The sequence below is a fragment of the Lepidochelys olivacea genome, assembly GCF_965140295.1.
Source record: "Lepidochelys olivacea isolate rLepOli2 genome assembly, chromosome: 3".
Lineage (NCBI taxonomy): Eukaryota > Metazoa > Chordata > Testudines > Cheloniidae > Lepidochelys > Lepidochelys olivacea.
In genome coordinates this window covers 134666143-134689263 of record NC_140413.1, presented here as the reverse complement: position 1 = coordinate 134689263, position 23121 = coordinate 134666143, and the positions used below count along the sequence as shown (strand labels likewise).

Sequence of the window (23121 nt, the reverse complement as noted above, 5' to 3'; positions counted from 1 at the left end):
AGAGGAGCTGATCATCTACAGATCCAATTGAAATCGAGGAGCTGCAGGTGTTAAGCACCCAAGTACTTCAGATTGGGCACCTAAAAACCTGGGGTCAGTTTTGAAAATTTGGGCCTTATTCTGTATTGTCCCTTTACTTCCCATAATTTCTCGTCTGCCTTTCTCCATGCAAACATACCATGAATATTTCATCTCAGGACTTTTCTCTCTGAAATGCCTTTTTGTTTTCTGTACATCAACACTCATTCCCCTGCACTCCTCATTTTAATACAATCATATTCACTCTTCTTTCCACACATTTGCTTTTTGCTGCATGTTTTTTTTATTCAAAACAGCTGAAAAAAGTGGAAAAACAAATGTCAATGACAACAGCACCACCTGCTGAGAGAAGCATAAAACCTGTGGAATCAAGTTTTCCATTACAGGCATCCAGAGATTGGGCTTGAACATCTGATCTGAACAGCCTCAAACTTTGGAGAAGTGTGGATTTGGATCTGAACTTTGTGATTCAGGTTGGACTAATTTCTTGGTTCACAAGACTGGATGCATTCAGGATAGCATGGACATGTGGAAGAGCTACAAGTATTCTAGAGCTTATCCTTTATCCTGGCTTGCACTGTTTTTCTTTCATTTCTCTTCCTCACAAAAGCTCAGTCACAAAATTGTAGGCAACATCTATTACTATCTTTTCTTTTCTGTGGCTTGATATGCAATCATTTTCTGTTGTTTTGTATTTTTCTTTCCCCTGTCCTACCCAACTTCAAGTAACCTTCTGCAATGCATATGGCCACATACTTTGGATCTTTATGTGAACATCAGCCACAGTACCCAATTCTCTCTTTCCTTGTATTTTTCTCACTGCAAAGGCTGCCCCATAAGGCAATTAATGTGCAAACAGTAGGGGTTGCTACTTGTTGCATAGCAGCACTGGGAAAACCAAGGAGAGGCATCTAGTATATTTGGGCACATCTGTGGATTTCAGCATGTACTGTAATTAGGTTCCATGTTACTGTAGGACAGGGTTCTGATGGAAAATCTCCTGGAGGACTCCCCTACACTGAGATCTCTTCCCCAATCTTTCCACTAAGTCCTGCTGAGAAGAGTGGTGAAGTTTGCCCTTCCTCCAGCAGGAATCCAGAGTACCTTAATGCCATCCACACTAGGGCTGGATGGGGAGATGACATGCACTCCCCCACCCTCTTGGGTATCTCAGATATGCAGAGAAGCCTCAAGGGGGGGAAGGATGGTGTCTACAGAGGCATCTGAGGCCCCTTCTCATGTGAATGGGGGAGAGGAATCTGTGCAAACAGCATGTGTGTGTGCGTGTAAATACCTTTTCATGAGAGGACAAGTTTCTGTTGAACCCAAAACACCATCAATGTTTCACTTTTTTCCTTCTGAATGTTGTAATCCCTTTTGAACTATTTCCACGTCACCAATCTAGGGCAGCACCTCACCTCAGTGTATTTTTTGGAAACTGCATGAAATGAGGGTCGCGGGGAGGCGTAATAACGTCCCAGGCCATGTAATTTTGCCCACAATCCTTCTCCAGTTTGGGTTAACATCAACTGACTGCTGGCGAAGTCACCCACGTTACCGCGATCCGAGCAGAACCGTCGGACCAGACAGGCGGCAATCCCCGCAATAACAGGTACATGGCCTGCAGCCAAGGGAACGGCCCAGGCTTGGGCTGTGAAGCTGGGGTTCCACCTCGGCTCTTCCCACACTGGGGGGGGAGACGTCCCCGCCTTCGGAGACCATTGGGCGCCCCACGGCAGCGCACAGGCTGCTGGGGGGGAAAGGGGCGGGGCAGCGGGGGCGGTGACCGCTGGGTCGCGCGGCCGGGCTAACTCTCGCGCGCGCGTCCCCTTCCCCTCGCGGAGCCTCCCCCCTCCCCCCCCCCCATGGAGCTGGTGCTGGCGGACGCGCTGCTGGGCCTCGCGCGCAGCCCGGACCCCTGCGCGCTGCTGCGGGCGGTGTGCGGCGGCGATGGGCCCGCCCCGCTCTCCGCGGAGCGCGTGGAGACCCTCCGCTTCCTGCTGCAGTGGCTGGAGGCCGGCGGGGCCGGGGGGGAGGCGCTGCGGCGGGCAGCCGGGGAGGTGGCGCTGGGGCGCTGCTGGCCCCTGCTGCGCGGCGGCGGGGGAGTGGACGACCTGGAGCGGCGCCGCCTGGTGAGGGCCGCCTGCGGGGCGCTGCGGCTCTGCGCCCGGCTCTGCGGGGCCCCGCTGGCGGCGCGGCTGGCCGGGGAGGCGCTGGCGGCGCTGCGGGCCGAGCCGCCGGGGGCCGGGCTGGGCGCCGAGGCGGCGGTGGAGGCGCTGGTGGCCGTGGCCCCCGAGCTGCAGGAGCCGGCCTTGCTGGAGCGGGCGGTGGACGCGGCGCTGGCGCTGGTGCGGGCGGGCGGGCGCGACGCCGGGGAGGAGGTGGCGGCAGCGCTGGTGGCCGGGCGGCTGCTGCCGGCGCTGAGCAGGAACCGCGCCGCCCTGGGGCGGGTCTGGGAGGGGCTGCTGCTGCCGCCGGGGCGCGGGGCGGAGGGGGGCGCTGCCGCCCTCCGGGTGAGCCGGACCCTGCTGGCCCTGACCGCCCTGGCGGACCTGCTGTTCCCCGGCCTGGAGGGGGATGGTGGCGGGGAGGGCCCAGCTCGGGACGCCCGGCTCTGCGGGGGCTTCTGGCGAGTGATGCAGAAGGGACTCACCGACGGGGACGGGCTGTGCCGGAAACGAGCCCGCTACCTGCTGAAGCGAGCGGTGGAGGTGTCCGATCAGCTGCGGACGGACTGCACCTGCCCCCCGGACAGTGGAGACGGTACATAGCCCCCCCCGACTGCCCTAGCTAACCCCGCGCGGCTCATCCACACAGCAGCGACTCGCACAGCTTAGCCGGGCCTCGGCCTGCCACCCTGCGCGGCCGTGTGTGCCTTGCCGCATTGTGGGGCGATCTGCACAGCCAGGCTGGTCTGCCAGTGCTTGGGTACCCAGATGATAGTTGTTTCATAGGTACCCTGCAGAGTTGTTGGTGTCCGGGAGATAATTGTATTTCTGTCCTCTTGTACTGGGCATTGGGAGGTAGGAAGATAGGCAAATTTGGTTAACTGGTACACGCACAAAAATGGTGTTAGGATCTGCTTACACCCTGGCATTTGTTATGAGCTGAGTTGAAACTCTGCAGTTACATGGCTCAGAAGCATGTGTTAACCATAAAGTACGGAAACAAACAGTTCATGGAGTCCACCATGTTACAACCTCATTTCAGACTTGGTAAAAATCAGCACCAACAAGCCCTGGGCCCTCCCTAAATAGCTAAGGAAACTAAGCACCTTTCTAATGAACCTCTGACTGAGGCTTAAGTAAAGCTGGAGGTGGACAGTGGACAAAAGTGCATTCCAAATTTTGACCCACTTTGTAGCCTCTCAAGCGATCGTTCATTTTGCAGAATACTTTCTATGCCCACACTCTTCACATGATGACTAGTCAGTCTTGTGGACTATTATGGAAGACTTAACTCAGAAGTCTGGGGGATCACTGGGAAGAGTGCAACTTGAAACATGCTCTGTAGGGCTGCTAGGGTTGCCAATTGTACCAACTGGTTCCCCCTTCTATTCCCCAGTGATGGAAGCCTGGCCATCGAGGGCTGGCTTGAAATGGCATGGGGAAGGGTTGCTGGCCCTGCTTATGCCGCACCCACTCAGAGAGGCATAATTTAGGGCTTGGTGTTCAAGAGGTAGGAGCAAGATTCTCTCTTTACACTTTCAAATATTTAATGTCTCAGAATATTTGAAACTCTAAAGATTGTTGCACTGTCATTAAAAGCACATGGCATGAGTATACCATGGTTCTGTTTTCTTTGCCTTCCTGTGTGATTGTGGGCAAGTTACTTAAGTGAGTGCAAAATATTAATTAAAAAATAAAATCTGCAATCGAACATCCCCACAAAGTGATAAAACACTCAATTTCTCAAGCAGATTCAGAGAAGTGTCACTTTCATGTCAGTTTACTATTTATACAGCAGGTAACAAAATATGAGTTACTGTTATTGGAAAAACGAGTGATGAGATCTGGAAAGGATAGCAAATGCTGACAGGTGATTAGCACTGTCACATTTTTCTATCTAGTCTTAAATGGGTTTATCAGAAAAATATGTGCATGTTCATATATTTTCACTTCAGCCACATGGGAAATTGCTGTTAAAATTCAGTAGGTTACAAAGTTAGATTTTTTTTTTTCAGCCCTTGTCGAGGCAAAACTGTTGATTTCAGTAGGAGTTGTGTACGTGACAAGACTGTAGGATCAAGTGCTGTGTTATCACTTATGAGGTGATAACTCATGCTGGAGATGACATTTTATCACTTTTTGCTTGAAGGATAGGAGCAGAAATATCTTTGTAATTTAAACAATTTAATATTTTCAATTAGAATCAAGTCTTTTCTGGTGGTCTGTGGAGAAGAATGACAAACTTTTGCAATTTTGGGAAAATTACATTTTAATAATGGAGACTCTGGAAGGAAATCAGGTAAGTGTACTTCGTTTGTTTTAACATGTCGAGTATTTTTGATTATATGTGCACATGGTGAACAGTATTGTCGATCACACATTTTGTTCAAATATCACAAACTAGTAATCTTGCTTTAACAAGCATGTTTAAGTAGTCTGTTACAGCTTTATAAGCTTTTTGCCTTAGAGTTTTTGGCTTTCACATGCAAAACGTTTAACGTGTAGCTTTTATAAGTTAGTGTGATGGAATTTTTTTGGCGTTAGAAACCCACTCTCAATTTCTTTGAGACAACAATCAATCTAGTGGGTAGAGCAGGGGATTGCAGTTGGGAGACCTAAGTTTCAGTTTGCTGAAAGACTGTGGGTAAGTCACTTAGCTGAAGATGAAAATCAGCTTTCGTTATTGCATTCAGTTTCGCATCTGAAAAGTGAGACGAATATAGGTTTCAGAGTAGCAGCCGTGTTAGTCTGTATTTGCAAAGAGAAAAGGAGTACTTGTGGTACCTTAGAGACTAACAAATTTATTTGAGCATAAGCTTTCGTGAGCTAAGTCAATAGGAGTCTTTTCATTGAGTCCAATGGAAATCAGGCTCATAGTGACTTTCATCCAAGGATCTTTCAGTGGTTTAAAGTGGTGTATTAGTCTCACAAAGAGAAAAGGAGTATTTGTGGCACTCCTTTTCTCTTTGTGAGACTAATACACCACTTTAAACCACTGAAAGATCCTTGGATGAAAGTCACTACGGACCTGATTTCCATTGGACTCAATGAAAAGACTCCTATTGACTTTAGCCCTATTTCATTTCAAAGTGGGGTAGTATTTGCTCATTCATTTTGGGACATGAAGACTTCCCTTCCCACACTCCATGGTCTAGTCATATTATTTTATCTGCTAGTTTCCAGCCTTCCCATTCTTCCAGCTCAGTCTCATCACCTGTATTGTCTTGTTCTGAGGATTTGTTTTTCCATACTGTAGTGGGCTTCGCTCTGTGGCCTGCAGGCCTAGTGGTCAGGCTGCAGCCAAACTGTCTCTCTCAGTCTTGGGATAACTCTTCTGGGCAGTCTTGTGGCCAAGGCACACTTTGCCAGCTCCTGCCCTGAGTCCTCTGGGATTTCTCAGGTGTTTGGGGTGGAGGGGACACAGGTCCTCCCTCGCCAGCAGGTCCAGCTTAGGGTTCAAGAGGGGGAGAGGCAAGGAGTGGCTCAGTTCCTTCTGGTTGCTGCTCTAGATTAGCCTTCCCTGTTTTATCATGGCCCCAGACTTCTCCTTGCACAGTCTCAGTAATACAGAGCTCCAGATGCAGGGGTAGCTTTCCAGCTCACTCCCAGAGTCCACTTGTTCCCTCGGGTCAGGGAGAAGAGGGGGAAAGGTCAGACCCTCCGTCTCCTGGCCATGTCTTACAGTCCCAGTCTTCCCCCTATATATTGCTCTGCTTCAGCAACTACTCTCTATTTGCCTTCTTGCAGCCGTCTCTCCGTCACTCTCCCACGCTGCTGACTGCCAGAGCTTCCTGTTTAAGCAGACCCTCCATAGGGAACATGCCTGGCAGCTGCTGAGAGGTGGGGCCTTCTAGGCACAGTACTGTTTCACTACTCCTTTTATCCGTAGTGTGGGATCTGTACACCCCATCACTAGGGTCTTATCAAATTCATGGTTCATTTTGATCAATTTCACGGCCAGAGGGTTTTTAAATTGGTCAGGTTCACGTTTTCAGATATTTACATCTGAAATTTCATGGTGTTGTAACCATGGGGGTCCTGAGCCAAAAAGAGGTTATGGAGGGGTCACAAAGGGGATAAAGGGGAGTTGTGGGATTGCCACCTTCACTTCTGTGCTGCCTTTGGAGCTGGGCTGTGAAGCTTCCTGCAGCCAGACGAGATTCCCGGAGATGGGGGTGGGTCTGATCTCACCCGTGCTGCTGAGAACCTTCAGAGGTAGCAGCAGCCGTGGAGTTTCCTGCAGTAAGGGGAGGTATCCAGAGGTGGGTCTGATCTCCCCCCGAGAGTGGCCATGCAGAGGAAGAGAAAATCCCGTCCCTCCCCAGTCTGGTGGGCTAGCAGCTGGAGCCTGGTGGATGGTAGGAGCTCCCAGCCCTGCCCATCTCCCACCCCTCCAATGGCTAGATTTCATGGGGGAGGTCTGGTTTCATAGCCCGTGATATGTTTTTCATGGCTGTGAATTTGATAGGGTCCTACCCATCACCTGTAGTCAAACCATTTGCTGCTCTTCACTGTCTAAAATGAAATGTATCGACAAATAGCCTTTACTGAGAGAAATAACTCCTACACTTGTCTTGCTAACTAAAATTTCACATTTTAGTAAATATATTGTGCTATTTTATGGAATTGAAAATCTACAAGTTGTTTTAAGTCATGAATGAAAATGTCAATTGCTAATGGGTGAGTGGTTGGTATGATAGAACAGCATGACAGTGAAGGCAATTCAATAAGAAACCTGTAAACTACCTAAGTACCATGCACCAGATCCTAGGATTAATTACAAAAGGTACTGATTCACTTAAATTAAATAAAGTTATTCCAGTTTTATACTAGTGTGACTGAGATCAAATTCTAACCCATAAGTATAGCTATAACTTTTTGGTTTGTGTTGAACTAAATTAATTACATAAAATCTGCTTTTTAATTTCAGATACATGTTATAAAGCCAGTCTTACCAAAGTTAAACAGTTTGTATGAATATGCAGTATCGGAAAAAGGTAAGGTGATTGTTTTCAGATATTATTTTAATGTAATGGTTAAGTATCAATGTGTGTGTGTGGTTTTTGTTTTGTTTTTTTAACCTACACTTTCATTTGTATGGTAATATTTTTTCCTTACCATTCACGTGAAACAACTGTCTTTTAGCTAGCTGTGTGTCCTATCCAGGGTTGCTTTCCATATTGATTTATAGACTGTCCACCAAACATACGTTGACAGGGCCCAGTGTGCTCCGAAGTAAGATGGAATCTAATTTCGTGGCAAGAACCCCTAATTCTTCTTTGAGTACTTGTGTCTGTTTCTCTTAGCTGTGTGTGTGGAGTTCACTTGAGTCAGAGAGTTTTCATGAGCTTCTTGGTGCCTCCAGTTGAGGGTATAAAGGGTGAAATCACACCACTTCAGTTCCTTCTTATTACAGTATCTGGGAGCATAATGTAGTAAAACCTCATTCCATGGGCAAGTTAATGGTAGAAAGGCAGGGGAGGTGTCATTTGATTCGTAAAAATCTACAGAATCATAATTTCAGTGGTGTCACCCTTTGCATTGTGGTGGGTGGATTTGCTGCCAGCTTCAGGTCCTCCGGTTTTTGGAAAATTTGCTAGTACAATGTTGTCGGAAACGGATTGAGTTGAGTGTCAGTTAAAAGCCTTTTCTCCCACAAATACAAAGCACCAAAAAAGACAAACCTAGAACAATTATGTAGATATATATATTCACGAAAATGTTTAAAAAGCAACTTTTTAAATTTTACTTCAACACAGGTATGTATTGTGTACATGAAAAAGACATTGATCTTTGGTCATCCTGGGGAAGTTAACCTTGACATGTAGGACTGGAAACATTTATTCATCAAAGTCATCAGTATTGTCTCCGGCTACCACTGCTAGACATGTCACACTGATATTGCTTGCGCCGTGCTCATACATCTTCATTCAGGGCAGGCTGCTGGCCATAAATTTGTAAGGTGGCAAGCATCTGGTCTTTGCAAACAAGCATTTGATTAGCTGAAGGATTGATTTGGGAGCGCGTGGTATTTCACATATAACTCATGTGATCAGTCTGTTCTCCAAGACCTATCAATGCCTGATAGGGGAGGCTTGCTTTGGATGTGCTTGATCATCCCAGAGCCGTTCCATTCCTTGATGATTTGCCTTCTTGATAGCAAGTATAAATACATCCCTTAATCAGTGGCAATATTTTTCTTTGTTTGTCAGTTTCATGGAAAACATCCACCATTGTATTTCGGCAAGTGTTGTAAGGTTAGTTTTCAAATGGTAAACGCGTGTTATGAATGTCTCAGCCATTCTGAGCACCTTCAGGGAAAGGAGAGAGTCTTCGGAGGCTGAATCAGGTGCTTTCCAGTAAGATAAGTTGGTTTTTCATGCCAGCCTTCCAGTAGTGTCACATCCTAAAAGGGCGTGGACACCTGACAGTGCAGTGGCTTTTAATGCTTTGTGTGATAGGGACACACTTCTGAGGATTATACAGCGATTCTGATCCCTAGCAGAAGGCACAAAAAGAGAATCTTGTGGAAGTCTTGGGTAGTCTTGTGCAAAAATCTGGAGTTTTGTTGCAACTCTCTCTAGGGCATTGATGCAAGATGATTTTAGTGTCAGCCTTTTAATGAAGAAACTCGATTGAACAGTGTGGGGTAACAGCTTTGTTATTTCGTGTGATGACAAAATTCTTCGAGCAGCTTTTTGCCTGCTGTAGCATTTCCTCTGCAAAGTATGCAGTTAACTTGTCCTTCTTGCGAGTGAGAGACAGCTTATTGATTGAGTTCCACAGATTGACTGTGTTGTGTGAATAAGTACTTTCTTTTCTGAGCTTTAAACCTGCTGGTTTTTAATTTCATTGGGTGATGCCTGGTCTTTGTGTTATGTGAAGGAGTAAATAACGCTTCATATTCATTTTCTTCACACCATTCATGTTTTTATAGATCTCTATGACATCCCCCTTACTTATCTCTCTTCCCAACTGAAATGTCCCAGTCTTTTTAATCTCTCCTCATATGGAAGCTGTTTCATACTCTTAATCATTTTTGTTGCCCTTCTTTGTACCTTTTCCAATTCTAATCTATATATTTTTTGAGATGGAGCAACCAGAACTGCATGCTGTATTCAAAGTACCATGGATTTCTGTAATGGCATTGATATTTTCTGTCTTTTTATTTATCCCTTTCTTAATGGTTCTTAACATTCTGTTGGCTTTTTGACCTTGACTACCAATACACATTGAGTGGATGTTTTCAGAGAACTATCCGCAGTGACTCCAAGATCTTTCTTGAGTGGTAACAGTAATTTAGACCCCATCGTTTTATGCATAGTTGGGATTATGTTTTCCAATGTGCCTTACTCTGCATATATCAACACTGAATTTCATCTGCCATTTTGTTTCCCGGTCACCCAGCTTTCTGAGATCCCTTGGTAACTTTTTGCAGTCTGCTTTGGATTTAACTATCTTGAGTAATTTGTACTGTCTGCAAATTTTGCTACCTCACTGTTTACCCCTTTTTCCAGATCATTTATGAATATATTGAGTTGGACTGGTCCCAGTACAGTTCCCTGGGAACACCACTATTTTACCTCTCTCCATTCTGAAAACTGACCATTTACACCTACCCTTTGTTTCCTATCTTTTATCCAGTTACTGATCCATGAGAGGACCTTCCCTCTTATCCCATGACTGCTTAGTTTGCTTAAGAGCCTTTAGTGAGGGACCTTGTCTAAAGCTTTCTGAAAGTCCAGTTACACTATATCCATTGTATCACCTTTGTCCACATGTTTGTTGACTGTCCTCAAAGAATTCTTGTAGATCTGTGAGGCAGGATTTTCCTTTACAAAAGGTGTGTTGACTTTTCCCCAACAAATTGTGTTTGATCTGTGTGTGTCTGATCATTCATCTTGTACTTTATCTGTGCGGTTATTGATTCATAAGCATTCAAGATAATTTTCTTCTGCGTTATCAGTGACTCGGAGACAGATAAAGCCATATTTAATGTAGAGTGCCATTCCCTCTCTCCTCTTTTGCCTACTCAGTCCTTCCTAAATCGGTTATAACTATTGATGTTAACATTCCAGTTATTTGAATCATCCCACCAGGTTTCAGCAATACCAGTTAAATCAAATTTATGTTCATAAATGAGCAATTCCAATTCTGTTAGTTACTTGGGCTCCTACTATTAGCGCATAGGCAATTCAGGCATTTTTGCTCTGCATGCCCTTTGTTTCTTGATTAATTTTGTTCTCAACATCTTGATTTTGTACCTGCTGGTTGCTCATATCTTCCCTCGTTTAGCACTCTTGACTACTTTAGTTAGCCTGTTGAACAGGCCTTTAAAGGCACACCTCTAGTGTCATGACACATTTTGATTCAATTCTGCAGATATATTTGTTCTTGCATTCCAGCTGCATAAGGAATGTTAAATGAACTGAGCTATCAGTGGGGCTAGCTGCTATGATTGGCAGGATTCGTACACAGGTGATTCAGTCTGGCATCTTGTGTAGTGTCGAGTTAAAGGCTGACAATGTTGGAATAAGCTCTCATTTTATGAGCGTTAGCTGATAGCTTGGTACTGTCAGTTGAGAGCCACAATTTAATTTTGTGATGGCTGCATTTTTGATATGCTTGTGCTAAAGTATAATAAAAGAGAGCTGATTTTAAACACTTTCTTGAATATATATTTACATAATTGTTCTAATTTTGTCATATTTGGTACCATTGTGTTTGTGGGGAAAAAGGGCTTTCAAAGGATACCCAATTCTACCCATTTTTGATGACATTGCACTAGCAAAATTTCCACCAATTGGAGGACCTGGAGCTGGGAGAGTAGCGGATCTTTCTTGTCATGATAGATAGGGTGACACCACTGAAATGAGGAGTCTATAGATTTTTATGAATCAAATGACACCTCCTTTACCTTTCTGTCATTAACTTGCCCACAGAATTATTCATGCTCTGACTGCATTGCCTGTGGCTAGGAGTTGGAGCTCCCAGTGTGTCTGGTGCCCATGGTCCCCTCTCTTTCTCACATGTTTATCACTTAATGTCTTGTAAATATTATTGTAAATAGAGTAGTGTTAGGAGATAGCTTACTAGTTTTAATTATTCTTTCATTCTGGATGGGATCTTCCTTTGATATTTTTATCAAACCCTCCAGCATTAGCTTTGAAATTGAGAAGTCCCTGGCCTTCAAGCATTGTCCTTCCTGCAGGGCTGTTATGCCCACGAGTGAGCAATGCTTACATCAGATCCCTCATATTCTTGGGGAGAGGGGCATGTGAGAGAGAAATGTAGCATCTGCAAATCATTCAAGAAGAGGTCACAGAAATAACAGTAGTTATGTTTGAGGGACTACTTTTATTGAACAATCAGTGCATCCAGCCCCTGATCTAGCCCATACAGGAGTTGGCAGAGCTGAGTATATACTGACTAGAAGAGCCCCTGAAGCTCTGCATCTGCTTACAAGGATGCAAAGACTCCTAGATCACATGAGGAGAAGAGATGTCATCTTCGCTAGGATCTTCTCACAAGGAACAAAAACTTGAATCAAGATCCAAGAAGGGCTACTCAAGCACTCGAGTCATCGTCACTCCTCGCCCAAATCATCTCATGAGTCCTGTGGTACCAAATCAGAGTGAGAACTATGGCTCAACTCTCCCTGCTACTGTCTGAAGTGAGACATGACCTACTGGTGCCATTGATTTCAGTGTTGACAGTCAGAGCTATTTAGACCAGTACCTGCAGCAAAGTTACTTATTCTATCACCATGAAATTCCTTTAATTCTCATCTTTCCCACCTCACAAATAGGCCCATTTCCACTTAAGCTTTTGCTTAAGATAGCAGCGGGAGCTAGGATGCCAGGAGAACAGCAGCCAGGAATATGACCCAATGAAGCCAGTTTTAAGTTCCTCTTTCCCTGGCTCACATGCTGGGGAGGGAGGTTCTGAGCCAGGCTGTCTGGGCAACATTGCAGTAGACAAAGGAGAGGAAGGAACTGGATACCATAGACAACACTGGGAAAGATACACCATGATGGAGTGAATCTAGGAAGGAAAAAAAGATCTAACCAAAATAAAATATGAGTAGTAAGTTAAATTGTAATCTGTTAAATAGATAGTTGACTGTCAGTTTGTCACAAGTAAGTACAGTAGATAGCTGTTTATTGCTTTGAATTACAGAGAGAGTGGCTTGGAGGAGAAAAAGAAACAAGTATTTTTCCCTCTTGCTGTTAGTTTTAGTCCTTAAGCTAGAAAGCATTAAGTAAGTTTTTCAAGCTATGTTAATAAATGTTGTGTTTTTAGAGAAAAGCACATTTTAGACACCAGATAAACAGCTACCTGTATAACATCTTTCTAAATAGTGTTTTGTAATGGCTAACAATCATGTCATGATACCTTCAATATTTTTTACGCTTTAGTTTGATACACTTCTTTAAAATTTACTACTAGACAGATTATGTGCTGATGTCACTATCCTTTGACACACCAGTCAAAGTTGTCATTTTTGTACCAGGTTGTTGGTTGTTTCACCCATCATGGCATATGTGCATTTACAAAAGGATGTTTGAGAGTGAAAACAAAACTTTGACGAGGGAAGGCGTTGCTCAATTTCTGGAGCTTTATGAAACAAAACGCCTTCCAAATTCACCAGGATTTTCAGAGGTAAGAGCATTCCCCTAACCAACCTCCCTCCCAACTATTTTCTAGGATAAATAGATATTTTAACCTGAAACATTTCCTAAATTGATTACCTAAATCATGAGGAGGAGTTAGACAGATTCTATAAAACCATATCAAGTATAGCTACATCAATAGTAATGACATTATTTAGAAGTGATCTCAGGACTAAGATTACCTTGGTCAAAGAAAGAGTGCCTATTGCAGTGTTCCTTGCCATTTAGCCACAAATCCTTATTTCAGGGACCAGTACAGTCTAACCTTAATTAGTTGAATCCCAGTTAACTGGGATTCTTTTTATATGAAGGTTGGATATGATCTCTTTCTCCCTGAGGGTTGCTGATGTTCCAGTTCTATAGAGCTCCTAAGCTTTTTCAGAACTGGAGCTGTTGAGCACCTCAGTTCAGCAGAACCATCTGGTTGTGAAGGAGATTACTGAGAAGGTTTTGAAGTCCATGCTCAGCATTTCACTACTCTAAGGACAGACTTTGAAGCCTGATGGTTATCTCCCCTTATTGTGGGAAGGTTCAGATATCTCTAGAGACTGTTGAATAATCAGTTTTTTACTGTATCTCTTATAATAAATTATGAAAAAAGTCTGTCTTACTATATGATAAAGAGAGATTGTAGTTGTTAAAACTACACTCTCAGTTTTACTGTTGGAATAACATATTGCATTTGCATAGATTTAGTAGTTAGCTTACATCTCGCAGGGTATGAATGATCTATTTTGTACACCATCCAGCCCCACTTCTAAGAAACAGCTTGCAAGTACCTCAAAAGCCAAAATTTCTGATTTATACAATTAAGGTCAATCTCTCATTAAAGTGACACCAACTTGATTTATAGTCAGTTTTTTTAAAAAAAGGTTAAAAGTAGCTACAATTACAGTACATGCCTCTGAGTCCTCCTGCCAATGTTATGGTTCTAATCTTTTTTTTTCTTGTTTTGTAAAAAATAGTTTTCTTCCTTTTTGTTTTATGCAAAACAGACCCAAATGGGAATGGATTGTAGTAGAGGAACTGACTATATACAAAGTGTTGTGAAATGTACAAAGTGAATTTTTTTTTCTTTTTCAGTTATAGTACTCTTAAAGGTTACTTATGAATAGGACCCTACCAAATTCATGGTCCATTTTGGTCAATTTCACTGTCATAGCATTTTAAAAATAATAAATGTAATGGTTTCAGATGTTTAAATCTGAAATTTCATGGTATTGTAACCATAGGGGTCACAACCCACAAGGGGGCTCGTGGGGCTGTCGCAAGGCTATGGTAGGGGGGTTGTGGTATTGCCACCCTTACTTCTTCTTTGCTGCTGCCTTAGGAGCCGGGCGCCCTGCTCTGAAGGCAGCACCACCGCCAGCAGCAGCGCAGAAGTAAAGCACTGCTGATGACCGGAAGCTGCTGCTGTCCAGCCGCCCAACTCTGTGAAATCTGGTCTCCCCTACAATAGCCAGATTTCATGGCGGAGATCAGATTTCACAGCCCATGACGCATTTTTTAAAACAATCCACGAATTCGGTAGGGCCCTACTTATGCAGTAGTGAGGAACAGTTGTGTGTGTTCTTGTTTGTTTGTTTGTTTTTTAAAGTTGACTGTTTTTACTAGTGATCAGTGAAGACTCACTGTCTTCCTCCTTTCAACTTCCATGTGCAACTAATATTAATGCCTTTCTTGTTCCTTGAATCAGTTTACTTCCTCTCCTCAATAGCCCAACTTCTGTACCAAATAGGCAAACCACCGCTCTATTAGTGTTGTTTTTCTAGCAAAAATGACTGACTGTACAAAGCTCACTGCTTAATCCTTTGCTGCTGTAGGTTAGTAATGATAAAAGTCTCTCTCATTAGTAGGAACCCTTTCTCTATCTTGTTTATCACAAGTAAAATCTACTTCGTGCGTGTATAAAATGTAAAATGTATAAATGTATATAAAATGGTTTTAATGTAAATTTAATTTTTCTCTCTCCAGTTTATTATCGGACCGTTAATGGATGCACTTTCAGAAAGTTCTCTCTATGGCAGGTAAACCATTGGTTATTTAGTTTAGTAAGTATTGAACAATGGGCCATTACATTTGACATAAGATATTGGTTGATATCACTTTAAACTTGTCAGTCAAGCAAGGGGAACCAGTTGACGTAATTTTTTATACTTTCAAAAGGTCTTGGACAAGAAGCTTCTCAAGAAACTTACTTTGTCATGGGTGAGAGGCAAAAAAATTTTATGGATCAAAAACTGGCTAAGAGAAGGGAACAAAGCATAGGAATAAATGTTCAGTTTTCATCCTTGCAGAAGTTTCATAGTAGGATGCCTCAAGGTTCTTTATTAAGTCTGATATCGTTTACTGTATTTATTAATGGTCTGGAAAGGGGGATGAACGAGCAGTTGGGTAGCAAAATTTACAGAAGACACAAAGTTATTTAGCTTAATCGAATCTAAAGAAGGCCTGGAGGAAATTCAGAAGGAATGGACCAATCTAGATGAATGGGCAACATGTCAAGTGAAATTCAGTGTTCATAAATGCAAAGTGATACACACCCAAGGAGAAAAAAATAATTAACTATACATCTCATAGGGTTCTAAAACGAACTGTATCAACTTAAAAAAAAAAAAAATGGCATCACTGTGGACAGCTCGGTGAAGGCTTTGGCATGGTGTGTAGCTGTGGTCTAAAAAGCAAACAGTGTTAGAATGCATAAGGAACAAATGAGGAATAATCTGAAAAACATAATAATACCCTTATATAAATGGTATTGGTACATCCTCATTGGGAATAAGTGTGTAGTTCTGGCCACCCTATCTCGGAAAGGATGCAGCAAAAGTAGAGGGTTCAGAGAGGGTGATAAAAAGGGCATTGAAAAATTCTAATGTGAAGAGAGATTGAAAAGATTGGGGTTGTTTATCTTAGAAAGGAGAAATATAAGTGTAGATATGATAAAAGTATATAAAATAATATAGTGAAGATAGGAAGCTTCTGTTCTGTGTCTCCCAGCACAAGAACAAGGGAGCAGTCAATGAAGTCAAAAGGTGGCAAATTCAAAACTGATAACATTTCTATGTAATTAGACTTTGAAACGCTTTGTTACAGGGTATCTTGGAGGCCAAGAATCTATGGTGACCTCTTTTGTTCAATGTGTATTGGAGTCTGCTAGAATGGGTAGTGAGGAGACATGGGTTGTAGTGCACTTGGTATGCTGATGACATCCAGCTCTAGGTTTCTATCACATCCGACCCAGCCAGAACAGCAGAATTAATTTTTGAACGCCCTCGGTGAACCTGGAGTTTGGATAAGTATTAGTTGACCTACTGTTCAAACTCAAACCGGAATAGACCTAGGATGTCTACACTAGTTGGCCTCGCTGTGTGTACACTGGGACTTAATTACAGCTTAATTACGTAGCACAGGGGATGAAATTTTTCACAGCCCTGAGCGATGTAGTTAAGCCACCCTAACTCTGTAGTGCAGACCAGCCCTGAGATAGTGTTGGTGGGTTGGGGAGAGCAGCTGGAAGAGTTGGTAGAACTTACATCTGTGCCCTTCATAAAGGACATGTAACCACCATTTGTAAAACACGTGCAGTTTCGGGGTAGCATTGGATCCAACTGCTCCTGGATGCCCAGGTTGGGGCTGAAACCAACAGTGTTTTTCTGCACCTGGCAAGAAGAGTGTGACCTTTTCTCTCTGCTACGGCCCTTGCCACAAAAATCTATGCCTTTGTCACTTCAAGATTAGATTGCTATAATGTCATACATGGAGCTGTATTGGGATATTCAGAAGATGAAGGTAGTGCAAAATGCTGTAGCCTGCTTATTAAGTGGAGTTGCATGTTGGGAGCACTTTATCTCCATGATCTCCGCTGACTTTCGGTATGTTTCTGTGTAGAATTCAAGGTGCTGTTTTTAACCCATAAAGTGTAAATGGTTTGGAACCTGATTACCCGAGAGCTTGCCTCTCTTCTTATGATATTCTGTCGTAACTGAGATCAACAGAGGCATTCTATCTGGATCTCCCTCGATATAAATAAGAGGGAACTGCTGTCCGTGCATTCTATATGAAAGATCCTCAGTTTTGGAGATTGCTCCACCTCTCCTTGGTCTGCCAGAGGTTGGATTTGTTTGCCTTCTGAGCACTCTACAAAGCCCATCTTGTTCCCCTCTTTGTCAAGGCTGTTCAGGGAAGGAGTTGAGGTGGAAATATTATGGGCAGTCTTTTTTGTCTGTATTTTTCTGAGAGAGACGAGGTGGACGAGGTAATACCTTTTATGGTCTCTCTCACCAACAGAAGTTGGTCCAATAAAAAGAGATTACTTCACCCACCTTGTCTCTTTAATATCCTGGGACCAACATGGCTGCAACAGCAGTGTATATTTTTCGTAAAAAGAAAAGGAGGACTTGTGGCACCTTAGAGACTAACCAATTTGTTTGAGCATAAGCTTTTGTGAGCTACAGCTCACTTCCACAGATGCATACTGTGGAAAATACAGAAGATGTTTTTATACACACAGACCATGTATCACACAGTACGCATCATGGCAATTGCTGTATTTCAGTTTCAATATTTACATTTTCAATACCCTTTAAAAGTATCAGAAGTACTTAAAAAAAAAAAAAATCCCCCTCTCCCCCAATTCTTCATATTGAAACACTTTACTTTGATTGGCTGTTTGTATTCTAATGAGTTAGACAATTAGGTAATGTTTTTGATTAATTTGTTTTATAAGGGGCTTTGAGATCCCTCTTTATAAAGTGCAGTTAATGTGCATAAAGTTAATTTTATGTTTGATTAAAAACAGGTCACCAGGCCAGTTGATAGGAGCTTGTCCTCCTTTAGGGATGAAGTTACAGAAGTTTTTGTCTACTTACCTCACACTCCTTCCAGAAGAAGAAAAAAGTATGTTTTAATTATTTTTCTTTCGAAAGATAAGGGAAGTAAGGGTAATGGATCCATTTCCAGTATCTAATGTAAATGTTTACGAGTGTGTTCTCTCCCTGCTAGTGTACTGCACCTGTCATAGACTGAATCACAAGAGTTCTCCATCGTCTGTCTATCTCTGGTTTTTAAAATGTTTTCATACAAAAATGTCGTCGTCTTTGAGTATGTGTCAGGGTGGATCCCACTGTAGGTGCATGTGTGCCCAGTGCACATGAGACCTCAAATTTTTGAGCAAGTGTATCTGTTGGAGCTGTGCATGTGCTTCCTTGTGCTCCTATGTGAGGGCATCAAAGGAAGAACAGTCGCAACGTCTCTTCAGTTCTCTTTTACTAACTGTGCCAGCAAGACAGAGCCGGAAGTTGCTAGTTTGTAGCTCAGACTAACTTCTTCAGAACCGTTTATCTCTTGTTTTCAACTGCCATGATCTGAGCTGACCCGCCTGGACCAAATTTTGCTGGTGAGACCCTATATGCCCCTTCTCTGTACATCTATCCCCCCTCCCCACCCATGTACAGACCTTTTACCCCCGACCTAACAGGGTTCATCAACATGTTGCACTTGAAACCTGCAGGTTTCAAGTCCTGTCCATCCTGCAATGAACTATTCCCTCTGAAGGATGGATGCAGTGGGTATCTCTGTTCTCTGGGTGAATTGCACATTCTAAACAGATGATCAATATGGATGTGCAAGTTGCACAAGACAAGGCTGAAACACCACCTTTTGGAACGGTTCATAAAGGAAACCAAGTTCCAAAATCCTACTAGTGAACAAACCAGTGTTATCAAGTGACCCACTGAGCAGTCAGGCATCGCCTAAGACTGGGGCGAAAAAGAGTGCCAAGGAAAGAAGCTGACCTCAACAACTCCCATGTTGATGTCAGGCACTGAAAGAGGCTGCTCCAAGCTCTAAGGCAGAAGCACAAGAAGGAGATCTGTGTCCTCCCATAAGGACAGACAGCAAGGCCTTCAGAGAGAAGTTCTTCATACCCCACAGAGTGTCAAGGACCAGAGAGAGGGAGCAAACTGTTACACAGCAGACTCCTCTGGAACTAATCCTGGTGCTCCGACAGTGTTCTCTTTGGTGTTGACTCTGGCCTCTGAGCATGAGACTAGGGAAAAACCAGGTTCGTTATCGGTGCTGAAACACCTACCAGCACCAGTATGGACCTTAGAGCTGAGAGCACCTTTCATGTTGGTGCTGCCTCTAGAGGAAGTCTACTCTTCATTGCAGGCATTGAGAAATAAGCCTTCATAATTGAGAAAAGTCTGTTTCCCCAGTGGCATCCATGACCAGGCCACTGATGTCTGAATATCAGGAGGAGCCAGATCCGAGTGCAAATCAATATCAGTGCCCCATCTTGCCACCAAGGGATCTCTCATCTTTGTTGCCAGGTGACTTTAGAAAGGCTTTTGACATAGTCCCACAAGACATTCTCTAAAGCAACCAAGGGAACTATGTTCTAGATGAAAATACTATTGGGTGGGTGCACAGCTGATTGACAAAAATGTACTCAAAGAACAGTTTTCAATGGTTCACTGTCAAACTGGGAGGATTCCTCAATTGGGGTCTTGCAGGAGTCTGTCCTGCATCTGTATTATTCATTGTCATTAATGACTTGGATGATGGAGCAGAGAGTACATTCATAAAGTTAATGGATGACACACAGCTGGGAAGGGTTGCAAGCACTTTAGAGGACAGAATTAAAATTCAAAATGATCATGATAAAGTGGAGAATTGATCTGACCTCAGTAAGATGAAATTCAATAAAGACAAATACAAAGCACGACACTTAGGTAGGAAAAATCAAATGCACAAGTACAAAATTGGGGAATAATTGAATGGGCAGTAGTACTGCAGAAAAGGATCTGGGGGTAATAGCGGATCATAAATTGAATGTTCATCTACAATGTAATGCTGTTGCATAAAAGGCAAATGTCACTTTCTGATGTATGAAAAGGAGTGTCATATGTAAGAGATGGGAGGTAACTGATCTGCTCTAATGGCACTGGTGAGGACTCAGCGAGAGTAAAGATGTGGACAGATTGGAGAGAGTCCAGAGAAGAGCAACAAAAATAAAAGGTTAAGAAAACATGACCTATGAGGAAAGATTGAAAGAATTCGGCATGTGTACTCTGGAGAAGAGAAGTCTGTGGGAGGATGTAATGATCTTCAAATATATAAAAGTTTTGTTATAAAGTGGATGGTGATCAATAGGTTCCATGTCCATTGAGGGTGGGACAAGAAGTAATTGGCTTAGTCTGTAGCAAGGAAGATTTAGGTTAGATAATAGGAGATTTTTTCTAACTATAAGGGTATTTACGCTCTGAAACAGGTTAACTAGGGAAGTTGTGGAATCCTAATCATTGGAAATTTTTAGGAACTGGTTAGAAAAACATCTGTCAGGGATGATCTAGGTATACTTAGGGCACGTATACACTAAAAACTTAAGTCAGCCTATGTTAGATTGACTTACAGCCACCGGAATAATTACTGTGGTGGTTCACGTCCAAACTATCCTCCTTTGGTTGGTGGTGTGCGTCCTCACCAGGAGCACTTCCACTGACCTAAGAGAGGCAGTGTGGGGAGCTGAGAGCCCAGTCTCAGCTCTGCTCACAGCTCCCTGCCAGGAGCCTGGCTGCTTCATGGGCTCTCAGCTCACTGCTCCACGTCAGCTCTTCCTCCCCTCTCCCCCCGACTCTCAGTACTCTGCTGGGGGCACAGCTGCCTGCTGGGCTCCCGGCTGGCTGCGACCCCCACCACCCTCTCGCGTCCCCACTGGGAGTGGGGCAGCTGCCTGGGCAGCACCCAGGATCTTTGACCCAGGCAGCACCCAGGATCCAGTGTGGAGCCAGACGGGTGCAGTCTGACTCCAAGCAGCCAACAGCTGATGTAAGTAATGCAGTGTCTACATGGACACTCTGTCACTCTAACTACACCAACATAAGCCTTATGCCTCTCGTGGAGGTGGAGTAATTATGTTGGTGTAGTAGGGCACTTACGTCGGCAGGAGCAAGACTGTAGCTTGTACACTGACGTAGTTAAGTCAATGTAAGCTCTCATGGCAGGAGAGAGGACCTTAAGGACATTATTAAGCAGGGCCAGCTGGTGTCCAGGATAGTGATGGATGTCTGAGACACCATGGCCAGGTGTATGGCCAACTCTGGTAACTATTTGACGGGCATTGTGGCTTCAAGCAACGGGCATCTCAGGAGAGGTATAGGCCATAATTGAGGACTTGCCTTTAGAGGTCTCAGAGCTGTTCAGTAATCAGACTGACTGTGCTCTTCACTCCATAAAGAACTCAAAAGCTACCCTACACGTTCTGGTGATTAATACCCCTGCTTCATACCTCAAGACCTATTGTTCTCAGCCTCAACCAAGACAGCATACACTGCCTACCACCTCAGACTATCAAGCTAAGAAACATCCAAGATACAACAGGGGCATCATTCTTCCTCTTCATCAGCAACAGGACCTACACCTATGATTTGTCAGCAGATGTGATGAGGTGAGAGTCTCATCAGATCCAGTCTAGAGAATGCCATCTTCAGAAACTGCCTCACTCTATTCTACGAAACATAGTCTGCCTTGACATCAGTCAGATGGGTGTTAGAGGACATTGTCTATGTCTTCCTTAAGATAGCCTACTACAAACAGAAGTGGCCTCATTGCTTTGTCTGGGAGCCACAGAGGTGGTACCAGTAGAGTTCAGGAGAAGAGGCTTCTGTTCCCAGTATTATCTCATTCCAAAGAAGAAAGGGGGTCTTTGTCCTAACCTAGACATGAGAAGCCTTAGCAAATACATATGGCATCTCAGGTAATGCTTGTTTCCATCATTTTGTCTCCAAGCTCAAGACTGATTCATGGCTCTCAACTTATAGGATGCATACTTCCATAAAGCAATCCATCTAGCGCACAGGAAGTACCTTAGACTCTCAGTGGGTCCTGACCACTACCAGCACAGGATTCTGCCCTTTAGACTCTCAGTGGCACCAGAAGTGTTTACAAAATGTCTGGTAGTAGGTACATTTAAGGAGGTAGGGTATGATGTCTATTTCCTGTCTGCCCGGTTGGCTGATCAGAGGTAGGTACCAGTGGGGACAGCCTTGGAATACATCCTTTTCTCCCAACCAGGATTAAGCTTAAACTACAAAAAATTGTTCCTCCCACTATCATAGATGATAGAATTCATAGGAGCTTTGATTGAGTGCCATTCGCCCATGCAGCTACGTTGAGGTCCATGTATGCCCTGTCCAGATACCACAGGTACCAAAGGGTCACAGTGGCACCCCCAGCCCTTCTAGATACTATTTGAGGACTGGACCCAGTGTATGTATATAAAAAAGGGGCCATTCTCTGTCCCCTCCCAACTACGACTGTTATCACAGATGCTTCAGGGACAGGTTGGGGTGTTTACCTGAACCAACTACAGATGCAAGGTACCTGGTTTTAAAATGACTTAAGACTATACATGAACATCCTGGAGCTGAGGGTCATCAGACTAGCCTGCGAAGCATTCCTGCCAGGTCTGGGGAGCTCTACAGTTGGATTCTCATATACAACATATCACCTATGCCCTATATTTACAAACAGGGAGGTACCTGATCATCCTCTCTTTGACAAGAAAGCCATCAAGCTCTAGAAGGGGTGTCATCAACATGGGATAACCCCACTGGCAGTACAGCTCTTGGGGATCAGTAATGACTTGCTGGCTTTCTAAGCAAGCATGCAGTGACTAGCCGTGAATGGGCTATGAAGTTCATCATATTCTGCCAGTGGATGACCCCCATAATAGAATTGACAGAGGACAACACCAAATGCCCAAAGTTCCGCTCCAGAAGAGATGTGAACCCAGGTTCCTTGCCAGACATCTTTCTCCTCCGGTAGTCTTGAGCATTCCTCTATGCCTTCCCACCACTTTCCCTTCTCCTCAAGATAACTTCGAAGTCAGGAGGGACAAAGCTACAGTTATCCTAATAGCCCCTGAGACAATTTTGGGTGTCAGAACTCCTGCAGATGTCCGCATGACCTCCTGTTCATCTCCCAGCCTGCCCAGACATATCTCGAGCTAAGATCAGATCATGCATTCAGATCCACAGTCATTACACCTGACTGCTTGGGTGTTGGCTATTTTAGCAATACTGGAAAAGATGCCTCTCTTCGGGTTCAAAAAATTATCATACAAACTAGGGATTTGTCCACAGGAAGACCTATTCCTCAAAGTGGAAAAGATTCTCCATTTGACCCTCTGAAGATCCTGGACTGTATGCAACTCCTGAAGCAGATGGGCCTGACATTCAGGT

At 43.8% G+C, this 23121-nt stretch overlaps 1 protein-coding gene across 6 annotated transcripts in view; it reads left to right on the top strand.

Annotated features, from left to right (window-relative positions):
• The first annotated feature begins 1889 nt into the window (after positions 1–1889).
• Positions 1890–23121, top strand: part of TARBP1 (tRNA guanosine 2 -O-methyltransferase TARBP1) — a 100791-nt gene continuing 79559 nt past the window's right edge. For all 6 annotated transcript variants that reach the window (XR_014710943.1, XM_084623950.1, XM_084623948.1 and 3 more), the window contains exons 1-6: positions 1890–2802; positions 4409–4506; positions 7138–7204; positions 12721–12869; positions 14855–14907; positions 17679–17776. Coding sequence is in view for 5 of the 6 variants with exons in the window: in XM_084623950.1 (XP_084480076.1) it covers positions 1905–2802; positions 4409–4506; positions 7138–7204; positions 12721–12869; positions 14855–14907; positions 17679–17776 (1363 nt within the window). In the remaining variant the exon portion in view is untranslated. The remainder of the gene's footprint in view (positions 2803–4408; positions 4507–7137; positions 7205–12720; positions 12870–14854; positions 14908–17678; positions 17777–23121) is intronic.